We start from the raw sequence: 19,688 nt of genomic DNA on the forward strand, positions 1-19,688 counted from the left end.
CCTCACGGATAAACCCTACTTCAATCAATTTGTTGAGTTCTTCCTCTATCCTTGGAACTAGCTCTGGACGGAAGAAACGTTGAGACTGCTTAATTGGACGTATCCCACGTTTGACAGCGAGATTGTGCACTGCAATTTTAGGATCAAGACCGGGCATCTCTTTGTATGTCCAAGCAAAGACATCCTTGTACTCAGACAATAATTGAAAGTAATCATTTTCTTCTGAGGGGTTTAGGAATGCACTAACAAAAACTGGTTTGGGTTGATCGTCAGTTCCTAAGTTGATTTCTTTGAGTTGATCAACAGTAGCCTGCCCCCCGTCTTCTAGTGTTGGTGGAGCTTTCTCGATATCATCTGGTTGTTCATAGTCAGGTTCCTCTTCAACAGTGATGTGGTATGAAGTAACACAAGATGATTCGCCAGTGCCTTCTATTCTATCCACTTCTGCTGATTGATTAGTAAATACAATGGTTCGCCTTCGAGCTTTCAATGTAACATCATCGGTGACATCTATCTCTGTCTTACGTTTCATTCGCGAAGGCACTAGGCTCTGAACCTCACTATTATTCACCACGTCGATGTTAGCTTCTTTTGACTTCACAATCTTGCTGTTTTTTAGTGGTGCATCATGGATAGTACCAATTCGAGAAAATACTGACTTTCGAGATTGAGGTTGTGCAGATTTTCTTCCTTGGTCATGAAAGCTCATTCTGTTAAAAACAGAGTTACGAGGCAAATTGCTGATATGAGAACTTGAAACATTTGATTCTCGGCTTGACAACCTGTTGAATACAGATGTTCGATCGCATGGAGCTCTTATACGGTCAAAGACTGATTTTTGATGCCCAGTCTGCTGATCTTGTTCATCCTTAACTTCTTCAAACCCAATGTATAAAGTGCTTAACTTCTTATCCCTCTTTGTGATTTGAATTCGAAGTGGCTCAGAAGCTACGAAACCGAGACCAGACTTAGGTGAAATGATTTTATGCCCTTGATCTTTCAACTTCTTCTGTGTCTCATTGAGGCCGTGCACCTTCTCACCGGTGACCTCAGCATTCAGTTTTCCAAGGCTTGCAGGATTTGTAAAATCATACCCCGACTTAGCCAAGAGTTGGTATGCTTTAGGATCGAATCCTTCGTCGGTCCTTTGTTTTAGAAGTGATAAATGATCAACAATAGATTGAGAAGGCCGCACGAACCCTTTTAACGGAGACTTGGAAGGCGAAGACTTCTGAATCTTAGGGAGAGGAAGAGTTAACTCTCCTTTAAGCTTTTGCATATCTTCTTTTTCCTTGGTTTGTGACATCTTTAATTTAAATTCCTTAGTTTCAATTATCTCAATAATAGGTGCCTGCCCTTCTTGTCGCTGAGATTTTGGAACATACTTTAAAATAGGTTTCGTCTGATGTGCTTTTATCGAGACCCCTCGCGTTTTAGCTACCTTTACAATGTCTGTCACTGAAACGTCTAGTGGATCACTTAATGCTTCTTTTGCTTTTGTAGATTGAATCTCTTGTGTAAACGGAAGGCTTGGGATGGGCACTTCCGAAGGTGTATCATGATCGATATAGAACTTGGCATTGGCAAAATGGGATTCTGCCTCTGTAAATGGCTTATGGTCCTCTACAACCGTTTGTACGCCATTTTTGTAGAATTTGAAGCACTGATGAAGAGTTGATGGAATGACGCCATTACTATGTATCCAAGGCCTTCCCAACAACAAATTGTAGAACGCCTTTGCATCAATCACATGGAATAAGGTTTCTGCTTGGAGCTTGCCAATAGTTAGCTTTGCCCGAATCATGCCGATAGCTCTCTGTCCTCCTTGGTTAAAACCTTGAATAATAAGACGGCTACGCGATAACTCGTCAATTGTGATACCAAGATTTTTCATCGTAAATTTTGGCATTAGATTCACCGCCGAGCCACCATCAACAAGAATACGAGTAACTCTTCGTTCTTTTATGTAACCGGAGACGAAGAAAGGACAATTGTGCGGCTTCGAACCCAACTGAAGATCCTAGTCCGTGAAAACAATTGGTGCATAACATGACTCAAGCATACCTCTGACCACTTCATCATCATCAGATTTTTCAATGATGGCTGTATTATGGTTCTCTACAGTCTGGACTTCATCTTGATCCTCGTTCTTCTCATCATTAAGGCTTGTTTTCTTAGTTGAAACCATGTAAGTTGTTACAACTTCGTCATTTAGGTATCCTTTTGGAAAGAACTCTTGCAAAGTAATAGGCTTCTGACTCTTTTTGCTTATAGAGGTGTGTTTAGTTGACTGTGTTTTCTTGACCCATTTTCTGTTATGGCCAGACTGTTTATGGTGATATTGGGGTTTCTTCTTTCTTTGCCCTCTGTCAGAATAATTAGTCTAAAAAATATCAGCTCGTTGCTTCTGTGGTTTCTTTCTTGTCACCAGAGTCCATCCTTCTTCATCATCCTGGGGAAAAACCCTTCCAAATGTTAAAATGTCACGTACACTCCCTTGGCCAATATAGATTGGGATTGGTTCCAATGAACCAAACTGGATAGTAGTGCAAGATACCTCCGAAGTTAAAGGTTGAGAACGAGCACTCCCCACGACAGAGGTTGTCAAAGTAGCAGTAGTATGATTTGAAGTTACAACTTTGTCTGTATCCAACAAGATTTTTCCTTGTTTTGCTAGATTCATCACCACCTCCTTGAAAATAAAACACTTCTCAATTGGATGACTGATAATGCGATGATATTTGCAGTATTTTGGATCGTTGATACGTCCCATCTCTGGAGGACGTTTGTATTCAGGGAGTTCTATAACTTTACTTTCAAGTAAACATTCCAAGATGCCAGGAACATCGGAATCGGGGAAGGGGTATTCTTTCTTCTCTAACTCCTTTAGCGTCCTACGCTGTCTTTCCCTCTCTTGAAACTGGCGAGGCTTTTTATCATCCTTCTTGTCATCTTTAACAGATATCTTGATTGGGGTGGTTGAGATAGCCATTGAATCTTTAGCCGCATTTTTTGATGACTTGTCGCCCTTCTTCCAGTCCTTCTTATCTTTGCGTGGTTCTATAGTCACGGGACTTTTGCCATCATGGGATTTCATACTGATCTCCATGTCATGGGCACGTGTAGCCAATTCCTCAAATGTGCGAGGTTTTATGCCTTGCAGAATGTAGAACAGGCCCCAATGCATTCCTTGCATACACATCTCCACAGCAGATACTTCTGACAATCAGTCCTTGCAGTCAAGACTGAGGGCTCTCCACCGATTAATGTAGTCGATTACAGGCTCATCCTTCCATTGCTTTGTGTTAGTCAACTCTATCATACTAACAGTACGACGAGTGCTATAGAACCTGTTCAAGAATTCTCGTTCCATCTGGTCCCAACTATCAATTGATTCTGACTTTAGGTCAGTGTACCACTCGAACGCGTTTCCTTTAAGGGACCGGACAAACTGTTTGACTAGTAAGTCCCCCTCTGTTTCGGCATTGTTACAAGTTTCGATAAAATGGGCAATGTGTTGCTTGGGGTTACCTTTTCCGTCAAATTACTGAATCTTCGGAGGTTGGTATCCTACATTCATTCTCATACTGTCGATTCTCCTTGTATAGGGCTTTGAGTACATGAGAGTGCTCTGTGAGACACCACCATATTGAGCTCGGATTGTATTCATTATCATATCTTGCAATTGTTCGACAGATAATGAAGAGACTGAAGAAGAGGTATGATTGGTTTGACCAGTCGCCTGTTCTATCCTCGGCGTCTGGTTTTGACTAGTCGCTTATTCGGTCACCGGCGTCTGTTTGGGATTCTCCCTGTGAGTACCTTGTGCTGTAGAATTAGGATTCTCCGTTAGTATTGCTGTGGAAGATGTAGGTTTCCCAGACGGTGGTGGTGTGAAAGTTGCACGATTCCCGGATGGCATTGGTGTTTCACCGAAGGTCTGAACTTCCAATTTATTCATTAGTGTAGCGATTTGCAAGTCCTTTTCTTCAATAGTCTTTGTGAGGTTCTCAATGGAATGAGCTATAGTTGCTAGTTGTTCCTCCACTGTAGTAGCTCCAGTCATCATAGCAGCAACCACATCCGAGTATGATAGGCCTTGAGAATCCACGTTCCTTGAAGTGATTGATTGCTCCGAAGTCTGACGTGGTGACTCTGGGGGTGAACCGACATTAGAGTGAGCATCATAGATAGAACGAAGTGAATCTGGTGGTGGAGCCTCTTCTAGAACAATGTCAAGGTTTTTGACATGTTGAGTTTTCACGTTCGCCGGTGTTGCAGGATTAGTTTTCACCACATCTTACTGAAGTTTGAATGACGCCATCGCCTGGGACTTGCTACGTGTCACAGGGCCCGTCAAGGTACTTCTATCGCTTAATTTGGTCTTCGTGCCACTTTTCATGGTGGCTTTAGCGTCGACCTTTGCAATAACGATGTTCTTTTGGGCTTTCTTGTCTGTCTGAATCTTAGGGGGAGCCATAGAATCTGATAAAGAAGAAACTTGATGGTAGGAGAAAGAGATGAGAGGCAAAGGTTGTCCCACCGGGCGTGCCACAAATTTGTACACACAAATTTTGTAAGTCTACAATAGAAACAAAATATAGAGCAAAATAGAATTTTATTAATTTATGAATGTGGAGTACAGTCCTTTGTAATATCTTTTACAAAAAAAGAATGGTCCTCTGATTCAATCTCCTTGTTTTTGGTTGGTTGGATCCAAGGGCTGCACGAGCTTGTTCTTGAATCACTGTGGGATTTGATGAAGAACGGCACATTGTTGGATGTGCTTGATGTTCTTCGCTTTTGGGTTTCGATTCTGAATTTGTGTCTGAATTCTGAGTCTCTGGATTTCTGAGTCTCTGAACTTCTGAATTCTGAATTTGTGTCTGAATTTGTAGACTTCTGAATTCTGAATCCTCTCCCCTTTTTCTTCCTCCAGGCCTCTATTTATAGGCTTCTTGGATTAATAGGATGATGACACGTGTCATCTCCTGATAAGGATAAAACTATAACTAGGCCGGGCCGGTTATATTGTGATAATTATCCTTAAAGATAATTATTCAAAATATATTTTATTAGGAATAATTATCGTTTCATTTAATTATCTAGGCTGGGCTAATTAAATAATTTAAGTGGACCAAGCCTGGTAAATTAAATAATTTATTTAAACATTAGGCCTATATTTAATGGGTCCATTCGTTAAAACCAAAGCCCACTAAATTTTAGTGTCTACACTCCGTTTTGGGCAATTGCCAAAATCTTGTATTATATACATAGATTTTTAGTCTTTTCTTTTTTTCCCCCTTTTTTTTTCCTTTCTAAAATTGAAAGAAATTTGTATTTTGAACTTTCAATATCAAGAATATAAATTCTTTGAAATATTGACATCATACTTGATTTATATATTGATATCTAGGCCCCGTTTGGGAGCTTCCTCAAGTCTTAAAAATTCCTTCCAAGTTTGAAATATTCATTTGGTAAAAATTGTGATGTTTGGTTGCATGAGGGACTTTCTAGAAAAGTCAATGAACAGAAAGTCCACCTCAAAGAGGTAAGAAATTTTGTTATTTTACTAATTTGCCCTTATATTTTTCTTAGATTTACAACATTTCTTATTTTATTTCTTAGTCAACCGTTCCACTACCGCCGCCTTCCATCACCATCACCACCACCACCACCATTGCCACCACCACGATCACCCTTCAATACCACCGCCAACCAACTACCACCACCTTCCACTATCACCCTTTACTACCTCCACCGCCACAATCACACTCCGCTACCATTGCCACCAACCACCACCACCACTACCATCTACCATGCACCACCATTGCCACCGCCACCTTCCGCCACCTTCACCATCACCCTCCACTACCACTGCCACGAATCACCACCATTGCCACCCTCTTCTACGGCCACCTTCTAAGCTTCCGCCACTACCACCACTGTTGCCTCCACTCTCAACTGCAACCTTCCAACACCATCTCTACCACCACCACCACCACCACCACCGACATCATCACATTCCACCACCACCACCACAATCACCATCACAATTAATATTGCCTTCTGCCACTACCAATACCAGCATTGTCATCGTCTTCCACCAATGTTGCCTTCACACTTTTTTTATTGGAAGGTTACAATAATTGTTAAGGATAAAAGATATGATTGTCAAGAAAAAAATAATCTAAAAGTTAGAGTGATTTTAAAAAATGTGCTTAACAAACCTCTTTTTCTGATGAATTTCTTCCATCAAAATTTCTTTCCGGAAGGCCTTAATCAATGAAGGACTTTTAATATGAGAAAGCTCCCCTAAATGGGCCCAAGATTAGCAAACTTGTCTTTGGTGTGTTTTTTTTTTTTTTTTTTTTTTTTTACCATATTTTCTCATTGATAGTTTTACAATTGATATTGAAATAATTTAAAATTAGGTGAGAGAAAATCACTGAATATAAATTTAAAATAATTTTTAACATTATTTTGTATAATGTGAACACAAAATGATAATTTTGACTCTAAAGTTTATTATTATTTTGTATAATGTGAACACAAAATGATAATTTTGACTCTAAAGTTTATTATTCAAACACTAATAAGTTTCATGTTATAATTATTTTATTTAATTCAACTTCTATCTAACCATTATCCTAATTGACAGGATGATCCAAGAGGTCTGGGTTTTTTCTTTAAAAATTGAGTTAAAACATTAGCAATTAAATGATTCTATATAAAGACTGATTAGTTAAATAAAAAATGAAGGACGTATATGTAAGATCAATAACACAAACATAGATTGTGAGATTCTTTTCTCCTCTGGTAAAATATCTTTTATATCTTTTAAAAATCAAACAATTTTTTTCCTTGTTGATACTCACACACCCAAATTAATCAATCTTTATTGACTTTTATCTGTCATTTTTTTTCCCATCATTTATCCATTATTCATTTTCTCCAAACGCTAAATAAAATGAAATTTTCATTTTTATTTTTCAAAAAATATAAATAAATAAATATTACACTTTCTAATGAACGAAAATATTTAAATATCTTAAAAGAAAGAAATAAATATTTTCAATAAAACAGATTACATTGCAAAACATTAATATAGCTTTTAGATTTAGAGAAATGATATTTGCGATCCTTCTTGTTTAAGTTTAACATGCTCTATTTAATCAAGAACGTAGCATTTCACTATGCTAGTATATTTAAACTAAGTAATATACTATGTAAACTTTATAATAAAATAAAAGATGTGTTAATGGACCGATACTAGTTTTTAGTACTCTATTCTTAAGACAAAATTCGACCTACAAGATGTTGAATGGTTTCTCTTGCATTTGTTTCTCATAATACAACGGTTTCCCTTCCATGCTTTTTTTTTTTTTTTTTTTTTTCTTTTTTTTAATTATTTCTATCTAACCAAACAGAGCCATACTTTTGATCATGAGCAAGAGATTGCTACAAATGGTGAACTCAATTCGATAATATTAAAATGATTGAATCACTATTTAAAAAAAAAAAAAAATCATCCACGCCGTGCTCAAGGGATAAAGTATATAAAAACCTAGTAATCCACTTTTATGTGATATCCTTCTTAATGGAGTCATTATACAGAAACGTAGAGTTTTGAAAAGAAAAAAGGAGATAAATAACCCGAAAGTATTGTATACCTCTCAGAATTGAAAATACCACGGATATATCTATATATGACCATGTGAACTTGTAGTCTTGGACTCTTTACACCATTTGTGTGTGCACGCATGTGTGAGCAAGAGATTGCTAGAAATGGTGAACTCAATTAGTTAGATAACATTAAAAATGATCTGAATCACTATTTAAAAATAAATAAATAAATAAATAATCATCAACACCCTGCTCAAGGGAGAAAGTATATAAAAACCTCACGGACGATATCCTCCCCAATAGAGTCATTATACAGAAACATAGAGTTTTCAAGAGGAATGAGGAAATACCAGGTGACAATTAACCCGAGAGTATTATATAACTCTCAGAATTGAAGATCAGATACCTCGGATATATATATAATATGACCATGTGAACTTGTAGTCTTAGACTCTTTACACCATTTGTGTGTGCATGCATGTGTGTGTGTGTGTGTGTGAGAGAGAGAGAGAGAGAGAGAGAGAGTGGGAGAGAGAACAATACTTCTGAGCAGAAGATGTGTTAATTTGATGGTGATCAATTTCAAAATAAATTACTAATTTTGGATCTTATCTTGCAAATTAATGATCTACTGACTCAATATTTCTTTCTTGTCAGAATCTTAGAATAATAATTATAATACTAATTTTGGATCTTATCTTGCAAATTAATGATCTACCTAATAAATGGATCTTCTTGTGTCAAGGAGGTCCACAACAAAATCCGACTACATAATATTGTTGGGAGAGATAACAATAAACAAATACTGCGGAATAACTTTTCTATTATTTTCAGCACATATAAAAGTAGAGATACACTATATTTGTTTGCATATAGGGAGAAGAGTTATTCTGCTGTATTTGTTTATTGTTATCTCTCCCAACAAGTGGTATCAGAGCTTGGTTATTATTATTACTGAATTTCTTATGTTAAATAATGGAAGCTAATTTAAGTAGAATGGTCACTTTGAATGGTTCAAATTACCACACTTGGAAAGAAAAAATGGAAGACCTTCTCTATGTGAAGCAATTTCATTTACTGGTGTTTGCTAGTGTGAAGCCTAATAATAAATCTGATGAAGAATGGACATTACTACATCGACAAGTGTGTGGATATATTAGACAGTGGGTTGATGATAATGTTTGGAACTATATTGTTGAAGAGACACATGTACGTACACTTTGGAATAAGCTTAAACTAGTATATGCCCAGAAGACTGGAAATAATAAAATGTTTTTGATAAAACACTTGATGAATTTGAGATACCCAGATGGGACTCCAATAATAGATCACTTGAACACTTTCCAAGGAATAATTAATCAGCTTGCTAGAATGGGGTATTAAGTTTGATGCTGAGGTATAGGGGTTATGTCTACTTGGTACATTGCTGGACTCATGGGAGACCTTCAGAATGTCATTGTCTAATTCAGTTCTGGATGGCTTAATCAATATGGATCTGGCTAAGAGCAGTGTTTTGAATGAAGATATGAGAATAAAATCGCAGGGATCCAGTTCACAGTCAGAGGTTTTGGTTACAGAAAATAAGGAGAGAAGTAAGAGCAGAGATCAGAAGAATAAAGATAAAGGCAGAAGCAAGTCCAACAAGTTTGCTAATATTGAGTGCTATCATTGTGGCATGAAGGGGCACATCAAGAAATATTACAAAAAGTTGAAGAGAGAGAACAAGGGGAAAGGGAATGAGAAAAAGAATGATGATGGCAAGGATGATGATCGAGTTGCCACCACTACTTCTGAAGACTTCCTCATTGTTTATGATGATGATGCTATTAATATTGCATGTCATGAGACTAGCTAGGTTATTGATAGTGGTGCCTCTAGTCATGCTACATCTTGAGAGAATGCCTTTACATCCTATACACCAGGTGACTTTGGGACAATAAAGATGGGAAATAATGGCTTGGCCAAAATCATTGGTATTGGAGATGTGTGCTTGGAAATAAATAATGACACAAGATTGGTCCTTAAAGATGTAAGGCATATTCCTGACATCTGCTTGAACTTGATTTCTGCAGGCAAACTTGATGATGAGAGTTATTGCAGTAACTTTAGTGATGGCTAGTGCAAGCTCACTAGGGGTTCTATGATAGTTGCTCGAGGCAAGAAGTTTTCTAATTTATACGTATTGCAGGCAAGAATCTCCAAAGGCATTATTAATGCAATGGAGGATGAGCATTCAGTTGAGTTGTGGCACAAAATGCTTGCTCACATGAGTGAGAAAGGCTTGATAATGTTGGCTAAAAAGAATCTTCTGTCAGGAATTAAGAGTGCATCTTTGAAAAAGTGTACTCATTGTTTGGCAGGGAAGCATAATAGAGTTTCCTTCAAGAGTTCCCCTCCTTTAAGAAAGCCAGGTATACTTAACTTGATACATTCAGATGTATGTGGCCCTATAAAGACGATGTCACTCGGTGGCTCTCGTTATTTTATGACCTTCATAGATGATCATTCAAGGAAATTGTGGGTGTATACCTTGAGAAGAAAAGATCAAGTGTTGGATGTGTTTAAACAGTTTCAAGCTTTAGTTGAGAGGCAGACTGGAAATAAACTGAAGTGCATCAGAATAAATAATGGGGGAGAGCACATAGGTCCTTTTGATGATTATTGTAAACAATAGGGCATTCGACATCAAAAGACGCCTCCTAAGACACCTCAGTTGAATAGTTTAGTTGAGATGATGAACAGGACGCTAGTTGAGAGAGTGAGATGCTTGCTTTCACAGGCACAATTGCCAAGATCCTTTTGGGGTGAAGCTTTGAGTGCAGTTGTACATGTTCTTAATATCACACTATGTACTTCTCTTCAGTTTGATGTACCTGACAGAGTTTAGACTGGCAAGGATGTTTCTTATGATCATTTGCGTGTCTTTGGGTGTAAGGCTTTTGTGCATATTCCAAAAAATGAGAGGTCTAAGCTTGATGTGAGGACTTAACAATGCATCTTTCTAGGCTATGGCCTGGATGAGTTTGGCTACAAGTTATATGATCTAGTTAACAAGAAACTAGTGAAAAGTAGAGATGTTGTGTTTATGGAAGATCAAATCATACAAGATATTGAGAAAATAGAGAAAGCAGTGCCTTAGTACGATGATGGTTTGATTGACTTGGATCTAATTTTTTTGACAGATGTTCCAGTACATGTTGAACGTGATGCTCAGGATGACCAGCAAAATCCAGATGACAATGATGCTCTTTTACAGATTGAGATTGATTAGTTGCCAGTACCAAAAACACCACCAGATATTCCACTCAGGAAGTCTATCAGAAACCGACACCCTTCCACTCAGTATTCTACAGATGAGTATGTGTTACTGACTGACGGGGGAGAAACTGAGTGTTATGCAGAAGCTATAGAAGATGAACATAACATAGAATGGGTTAATGCAATGCAAGATGAGATGCAATCATTACATGACAATCACACCTTTTAGCTGGTGAAGTTGCCTAAAGGAAAAAGAGCTTTGAAGAACAGCTGGATTTACAGGGTGAAGCAAGAAAAACACACTTCATGGCCATGGTACAAAGCTAGACTAGTTGTCAAAGGATTCAGTCAGAGAAAATGCATTGATTTTGATGAGATTTTTGCCCTAGTTGTGAAAATGTCTTCTATACGTGTGGTTTTTGGCTTAATAACTAGCCTAGACTTAAAGATTAAGCAAATGGATGTGAAAACAGCCTTCCTTCATGGTGACTTAGAGGAGGAGATTTACAAGGAGCAACCAGAGGGTTTCAAGGTGAAAAGAAAAGAAGATTATGTGTGTCAGCTAAAGAAAAGTCTTTATGGTTTGAAACAGGCACCTAGACAGTGGTATAAGAAGTTTGAGTCAATTATGGGAGAGCAAGGCTACAGGAAGACTACTTCTGACCATTGTGTATTTATGCAGAAATTCTCTTATGATGATTTTGTTATTTTATTGCTATATGTTGATGACATGTTGATTGTTGGTAGGAATCTTTCAAGAATTGACAAATTAAAAAGGCAGCTAAGTCAATCCTTTGCTATGAAGAACTTGGGGCCAGTAAAACAAATTCTTGGTATTCATATTTATGAAGACAGAAAAGAGAAGAAGTTGTATATATCACTAGAGCAATACAATATTGGAAAGGTGCTTGAAAGGTTCAAAATGAATAATGCTAAAGTGGTTAGCTCTCCTCTTGCTACTCACTTTAAGTTAAACATCGAGTAAAGCCCTTCCACAGATAAAGAGAAGGAAGATATGGAAAGAGTTCCATATGCCTCAAGAGTAGGAAGCTTGATGTATACAATGGTTTGCACAAGGCCAGACATAGCCAACGCAGTTGGTGTTGTTAGCCAATTTCTTTCAAATCTAAGAAAAGAGCATTGGAATGCGGTAAAGTGGATTATGAGGTATCTTTGAGGCACTTCCAAGTTCAGACTCAGCTTTGGAAGTGGCAAACCAGTGCTAGTTGGCTATACAGATGCAGATATGGCGGGAGGTGTGGATACCCACAAGTCTACTTCGGGATATTTGATCACTTTATTAGGTGAGACTGTTTCTTGGCAGTCGAGGTTGCAAAAATGTATTGCATTTTCTACAACAGAGGCAGAGTTTATTGCAGCAATAGAAGCTTGTAGTTGCTATGGATGAAAAAGTTTTTGAGAGAGCTTAGTTTTAAGCAACAAAAATATGTCTTGTTTAGTGATAGCCAGAGTGCTATTCATCTTGCTAAGAACTCCAGTTTCCATGCAAGATCTAAGCACATTGATGGACGATACCATTGGATCAGAGATGCGTTGAACAATAAGTTACTTAAACTTGAGAAGATTAACACTGATGATAATGGCTCTGATATGTTGACAAAGACATTACCAAGAGAGAAGCTTGAAGTTTATTGTTCGATCGCCAGGATGGCGATTCCCTCCACATGGTCGGAAAGGGGGAGATTTTTTGGGTTTATTTCCTTCTATATAGAGGAAAGCCCAAGTGGGTTTTATTAAAGCCCAAAGCCCAGCCTTTTAGGGTAAAAAACCCTAAGGAAGTCAGAAATAAAAAAAGAGGCGAGATCAGCTGTAGCTGACGGATGAAAGCCGTTCCTACACGCCAAGTTGATGTAGTGAATGTACGGTTCAAGAAAAGCCTTTTGGGTCAAGTTTAAATTTATAAAAACCACTACCAACATTTCTACTACAGTAGCAAGAGTGAGTAGGGATCGTCCCAAGGGATTGGAGTCGTACTTGATTGTGGAATCACAATTAGGGTTAGTAGGTCGAATGATCAAACAAAGGGATGGTTGGTTAATTAAACTAGAGAGCAACTAAATTAAACTAAGTAATTGAATGTAACAAAGAGTATGTAAGAGAGAGAGAAATCTTGGGGTTTAGAGGTCACCACCAAGCAATGTTTTTCTACACTTCTAACTAATAACTAATGAGGGTAATGTGTGTTGCAATAATGGTGTGTGTGTGTGTGTTTGGTTGATTCAATTAGCAAGGGTGACCAATTAAGCATACATTGTCTAATCAACATGTGAAAAACACAATATATCTAGCAATTAAGTATACATTGTCTAAATAGCATGTGAAAAACACAACATATCTAGCAAGTCATTAATCATTTCATTAAGCTCACAAGCCAAATACATCACAAGGTTGAGACATATGCTACTTGTATTCAAAAGTATCAAACATCAAACAACTAGCATGGATTGTCCTCTCATCTAACGACTATGCTATCCCTACACTACAATTAAGCTAATGACATGAAATTAAACTAATTAAGCTAAGGGAGAGGCATAATCCATCAAGAAATGAGCATGGACCATCAAGAAAATCACAAGAGCATTCTTTTAAGTACAATGTTTTGACAATCTCTAAATCTATAGCATTAATATACATAGACATGCATCAATAACTTAAGAAATAGAGGCAAACACATGAACATTTATTCTAGCATACATAGACATATGGATAAAATAAAATGATCAATTGGAAGCATTAAGCCATATAAATCATTGAATAAACAAGATCTATATATATCAAAGTGTCAAAACATCAATTACAACACTAATCCCTCAATAATACACAAGATTAAGATATAGAAAGCATGCTTTGGGCCAACTCTAGCCCTAAGAGGATGTTTAGCCACTCATGGTGATGTTGCTCCAACCCTCAAGGGCTAACTCCATGGAAGAGGCTTGCTCCTTGGTTGATGAAGAGTTTCCAATGGCGTCTCTAGCCTCCTCCTCCTCTAAACTTGCTCCCCCAAGAGATTAAACTCTAGAATAGTCTATATGCTCAAAAAGTGCATCATATTTCTTTTATAGGTAGGTCAAGTGGCACACAAAATGAGCTGGGGTCATGCAAAGAATATTCTCTAATGATTGGATAGAGGACGGATTGCACAAGCTGGAAATTTAACTTTTTCGCACTAGAGGAAGTTCGATCGATCGAACCTTGGACTTGGATCGATTGAACTGGCTGAGATCTATCGAACTTAGGCTAGATTGATCCAACTGGCTGAGCTTTTTGGGAAAAGATAAATCCGAGATATTTTGGGAGATATTTTTGGGAAAAGGACAAAAGTGGTTAGTGGGTGGTACAGCTGTGGATAGGATCAATCATTTGAATAAGGACAAAAGTATTCGATCGATTGAAGGGTGGTGTTAGATTGATCAAACTTTTGGACTTTAAGCTTTTGGGCCAAGGCTTGGATCTATCTTGAAGTGCTGAGATCGATCATTATTCGATCGATCAAACCTTGAACTTGATCGATCGAACTTTGCTGCTTCCCACCTTTGGCTTCATTAGCTTCCTTCTTACTCCACTTTGCTCCTTTCTTTGTTTAATCCCATAATTGCTTCAATTAATCTCTTATTTGGCTGAGTTAGCTTATTTTCGGGATAAGTTCCTGAAAATGGAAATAATACGAAATCAATCTAAAACGGTAAAGTAAGATAGATAAAGGTGCTAGAATGCCTAAGCTTAAGGGGTTTAAATACGCACTTTTTAGCGCTCATCACACCCCCAAACTTAAATATTGCTAGTCCCTAGCAATGAACTAGAAAGTAAATGAATGAAATAAACAACTATACAAGTATGAATCTAGAAAACAATAAATGGATAACGCCACTTTCGTAGGGAACACGATTGCACTTAGCACATGCAATAAGCCTTTTAAACCCCTAGGTTACCCCTAGTAGACGAGTGAAGGCTTGTGAGGGTTTCCAGAAATGGTACCCACAAAAATTAAGCTTTTTCTTTCAAAAGAGGCACCAATATTTCAAACAAGCATTGGGAGAAAACTACCTTAAGTATGCAATGTTTCAAACATTTCCGAGCAATCTCCCAAAATTTCAACATCAAGCAAGCAAGTATGGTCCTCCACACATCAAGAAAATGATCATGCAAATCAAAACAAGTCTAGAATCATTTTTGAGTGGACCGGCATCAATATGTTGCTATCTTAGCCAACTAAAGAATTAATCACATCATTACTCTCAAACTAGCGCACAAATCTATTACCGATCATCAAGACAAAAAGTGGACTTTTTATTAAAGCTTTATTGTTCTAGGTGCGCTTATTCTTTTCACTCAAGTTTTTTTTTTTTTTTTTAGGATCAAAGATGGAAGCATGGTGCAATGTAGGGATCTATTAAGCTTTCTAGCGATTCATGAGGTCGAACATTAAGTCAATGACTCCCAAACCAGACGGCTTTAGGGCATTAGGCATTCAAATACCCCTACGAACTTACAGGCTCAAATCAACTAGGCTACAAATCATGCCAACAACCATCTAATCATTTCCCACTTCTCACCTTTTGAGAGAAGTCCTCACTTTTTATTGCTTTTGCAACTTCTTCTTTTTTTATTTATTTTTATTTTTTAAATTCAATTATTAACCTAGAGTTCGGGTCCTCCACCTTTCGGCGTGATAAGTTCAGTGCTTGATGAGGCTAGAATCCCGGCTACTTAGTGAAAAGGGGTTGTTATCGACCTTTATCAAGAATAAAAGCTTTCAATGCACTATTAGCTCAATTGGGATATAATCAATTCAATAATCAACAAAGCATGTACCCCACAAATGAATGCTAGTGTGCACTGGTGCTAGTGTAGAAGACTAGAGTGAATCTCAAAACAATCACAAAATCAAGATGATGTCGACCACAAGTGCAAACAAGATATCAATCTTTCGAAAAATTTACTCCTAAATGGCATCCACAAGGCATACAAGGAATATTGGACTCTCAAGTCAAGTAATATAATCCTCAAAAGATCAAAATCATAGCTAGATATGGACCAATCATAGAAATATCCCTCAAATACACAAGTCATGCTCAAGATTTTGAATTTAAAACTGACACTGCAAAGCACCATTCCCCCCAAACTTAAATGGCACAATGTCCTCAGTGTGCAAGAGAATAAGGGAAAAAGTATACCAGTGCAACTAAGCAAGAATGATCGGGACTGAAGTATCCAAAGTGGGTGGCATGGCCCCCCCAAACTTGGGATGAACTGTGGTCCTGAAAATTGGCACTTGGATAAACTTATCAGATAACAACATGGGATAATCAGTGCACAGTGGACATGCAAGTGTAAATGGGATAAACAGATAAAGAAATGAGAGAGGTATAAGGGTGGTCCTGAAAATTGGGTAGCACTCTCTCACTGAAGTCATTGAGATGCACCTGATGGAATTAAAAGGACAGATGTATCAATAAAAACATACGACATCTATCATAGAGAAAAACAACAATAAAGTGTAATACATCCAGTGTCGAAGCCGACAGACCCGGCTGCAAAAATAATAGTATCACAAGTGTAGCAGACATATAACATAGATAGAGAGCATAAAAAGATAAAGAGACTAAGAGTCTCAGGCAGAGGGAACTCCGCAGATCTCCCTGGCTAAGTCATCAATGGCAGTCAAGATCTCCGTACGGAGGCGAGAAATGTCAGCTCTAATGGCAGCCATCATATTCAGACGAAGGGTACTAATGTCAGCTCTAAGGGCAACCAACATATCCTCCAAACTCCGAAGGTGCTCTTCGAAGCGACATATCTGATCATAAACCTCAGGTGTGGCTGAAGTAGAAGAACTATCATTCTTAGTCATGGTCTGTAAAAAGGAAATCTTACAATGGGATTAAGTGCTAGAATAATGAATTAAGGCACAATAGAAACATATTTGGCAAATAGGATAGACAAAACATATATGACATGAATCTATGCAAGTGATAGGATGTGAAGTATGCTAAACAATATAAGTATGAATTGCATCCAATGTGGAATATCACAGGCATTGAGCATAGATATGATAACATGAAGTGAATACAAGATGATGAAGGGTGTGTATGAGATCTGTGAAATTCGATCGATCAGAAAAAGAAGTGAGATCGATCTCACAAAAGTTGGATCGATCGAAAATAAGTGAGATCGATCTCACAACTTTAATCAGTCTGAAACACAAGTTCGATCGATCGAACTGTGTTTTGTGAAAAATGAGAAGTCATAGATCTGTGACTGTGGGAGCACGGGACCCACACGAAAATGTTTGAGGGCCCATCAACACAACAATCATCAATCCCAATCACCCAGAACGCCTCACACTCCCAAAAAGCAAAGTAATTCATTACAATGGATATGGCATAAAGACGAATATGGACATATAGACATGAAAAACTTAAAACTTCATCCTTGGCCAACAATTATCATGAATATTGGAACAGATCAAACACTTAAAAGCATACTTTTAACAAATCGAGGTGTGAAATCAATACTGGGGCCTCGGATCTTACCTTGAAGCAAAGAGAGGAGAGATGAAATGTAAAGAGGAAGAAAATCTGAGAAGAGGGAGAGATTGACACCTGGTTCACTATGGAGATCTCGCCGGAGATGGAGGAGATGGGTGAGGTTACGGCGGCGTAGGAACTAGGGTTTGGAAATGGGGGAGAATGAGATCTTATCCTCTATTTAAAAACTGTCGCTCATAAGTTCGATCGATCGAACTAGAATCTCAGATCAATCGAACTTTTAATGATCTCTTCACAAATTATTTTTGAATTTTTTTTTTTTGAATAAACATGAAAATAAAATAAAATAAAAAAATAATAATAATAAATGAAAATATTTTTGGATTTTTTGAAATTTGAAAAGTCAAATAATGAAATGGAGAATTGAGATCAATCAGAACAAGAGTTCGATCGATTAAACAGAGAGCAAAAATATGCAGGTTTCTGGTTCAAAAATTTGGCTAAATGTTGGAACTTGAAGATCGATCGAACTTGGAAGTTGGATCGATCGAAGAACTTCAGATCGATCTTGGAATGTTTCAATCGATGAGACAGAGAGGTGAAATATGTAGGTTGATGCAGGCTCAAAATTTTTTTAAGTGTTGAATCATGAGATCGATCGAACTTGGAAGTTGGATCGATCGAAGGTCTCTTGATCGATCTAAGAATTGGTTCGAACGATGGGACAGAGAGGTGATTTGGATGCAGGTTTCTGCAGGTCGAAAATTTTTCTAAGTGTTGGATGCAAAGTGGAGTTCGATCGATTGAACTCAGGTTTGAGATCGATCAAACTATGCAGAATGCTCAACAATGACATGAAAGCTCATGCAATCCTCACCAAAGTTCCTTTCAATGCATATAAGAACCAAAAACAAGTATCTAGACTTCACATGAAATGAAATGAAAGATAGAAATGAGGGAGGAATAGGGTTTTGACACCCTACGAATGCTTTTGCTAGTCTTTAACGTCTCTAGCAAGACGTTTGGCTCTTTTAGCCCGGATCAAAGATCTTGTTATGCATCCCCTTCTTATTGGGGTGATGAATGATTCTTTGAACTTTTCCCAACAAATGGTTTTTTGAAGAACTTGTTGGTTTAAGCTTAAAAGGAGCTTTTGGTTCCTTGCCAATGCAATCTTCTATGTGCTCATATACCGAGTCAACTAGATGTTCAGCTTCCAAATGTCTTTGAAAGACTTGACCCTCTATGTAAGGTTTCAACCTTTGACCATTAACTTTGAAAATATTCCCCTTTTTCAAGTTTTTGATTTCAACCGCCCCATGAGGTGCAACAGAGATGATTTCATAAGGACCCTCCCATTTGGTTCTCAATTTCCCAAGAAAGAGTTTCAGTTTAGAATTGAAAAGCCAAGCTTTTTGACCGGGTTCCAAAGACTTTTTCATAATATGCTTATCATGAAAGGCCTTGGTTCATTCTTTGTAGATTTTGGCATTATTATAAGCATTGTGTCTCAACTCTTCTAACTCACTCAATTGAAGTAACCTATTCTCTCCGGCTTTATCAAGGTCAAAATTGAACTTTTTAATTACCCATAAGGCTTTATGCTCTAGCTCAACCGGAAGATGGCAAGGCTTTCCATATACAAGTCTATAAGGAGACATGCCAATGAGAGTTTTGTATGCCATCCGATAAGCCCACAAAGCATCATTTAGCTTTCTTGACCAATCCTTATGGATGGTGTTAACCGTTTTCTCAAGAATATGCTTAATTTCCTGGTTAGACACTTCAACTTGCCCGCTTATTTGAGGATGGTAGGGAATGGCTACCTTATGAGTGACGGAGTACTTAAGAAATAAGTGCTTCAAGAATTGATTGCAAAAATGTTTTCCTCCATCACTTATTATAGCCCTTGGCATACCAAAACGAGCAAAGATATTGGATTTGATGAATTGAATGACCACGGAGTGGTCATTCGTTTTGGTAGCACATGCTTCCACCCACTTGGAAACATAATCAACGGCAAAAAGAATGTATTGAAAATCATAGGACATAGAAAATGGACCCATAAAATCAATGCCCCATATATCAAAGATCTCAACAACAAGTATATTAGTCAAGGGCATCATATCTCTTCTAAACATTGTCCCCATCTTTTGACATCTCTCACATGATTTGCAAAAATTGTAGGCATCTCTATGAATAGTGGGCCAAAAGAGCCCACTTTGAAGAACCTTCAAGGTGGTCTTCTTTGCACTAAAATGCCCACCACATGCAAGAGTGTGACAAAACACTAGG

At 37.7% G+C, this 19,688-nt stretch overlaps 1 protein-coding gene across 1 annotated transcript; it reads left to right on the forward strand.

The window, feature by feature from the left end:
* Nucleotides 1-5,525: 5,525 nt before the first annotated feature.
* LOC132277798 (uncharacterized) lies at nt 5,526-5,926 on the forward strand. Its single transcript, XM_059779644.1, has 2 exons — nt 5,526-5,551; nt 5,629-5,926. Exons 1-2 carry the CDS (start codon nt 5,526-5,528, stop codon nt 5,924-5,926), a joined length of 324 nt encoding a protein of 107 aa, XP_059635627.1.
* Nucleotides 5,927-19,688: the final 13,762 nt, after the last annotated feature.

Source organism: Cornus florida, unplaced genomic scaffold, assembly GCF_030987335.1.
Source record: "Cornus florida cultivar Cherokee Brave unplaced genomic scaffold, ASM3098733v1 CherokeeBrave_3.0.0_Hap2_Chr10, whole genome shotgun sequence".
In the NCBI taxonomy this organism is placed as follows: domain Eukaryota; kingdom Viridiplantae; phylum Streptophyta; class Magnoliopsida; order Cornales; family Cornaceae; genus Cornus; species Cornus florida.

What these genes read in the sequence shown, in the direction of transcription:
- LOC132277798 (XM_059779644.1), top strand. Translation starts at nt 5,526, where the DNA reads ATGAACAGAAAGTCCACCTCAAAGAG. An exon ending in AGAAAGTCCACCTCAAAGAG is followed by an intron (nt 5,552 to 5,628) that starts GTAAGAAATTTT and finishes TTTATTTCTTAG; the next exon opens with TCAACCGTTCCACTACCGCC.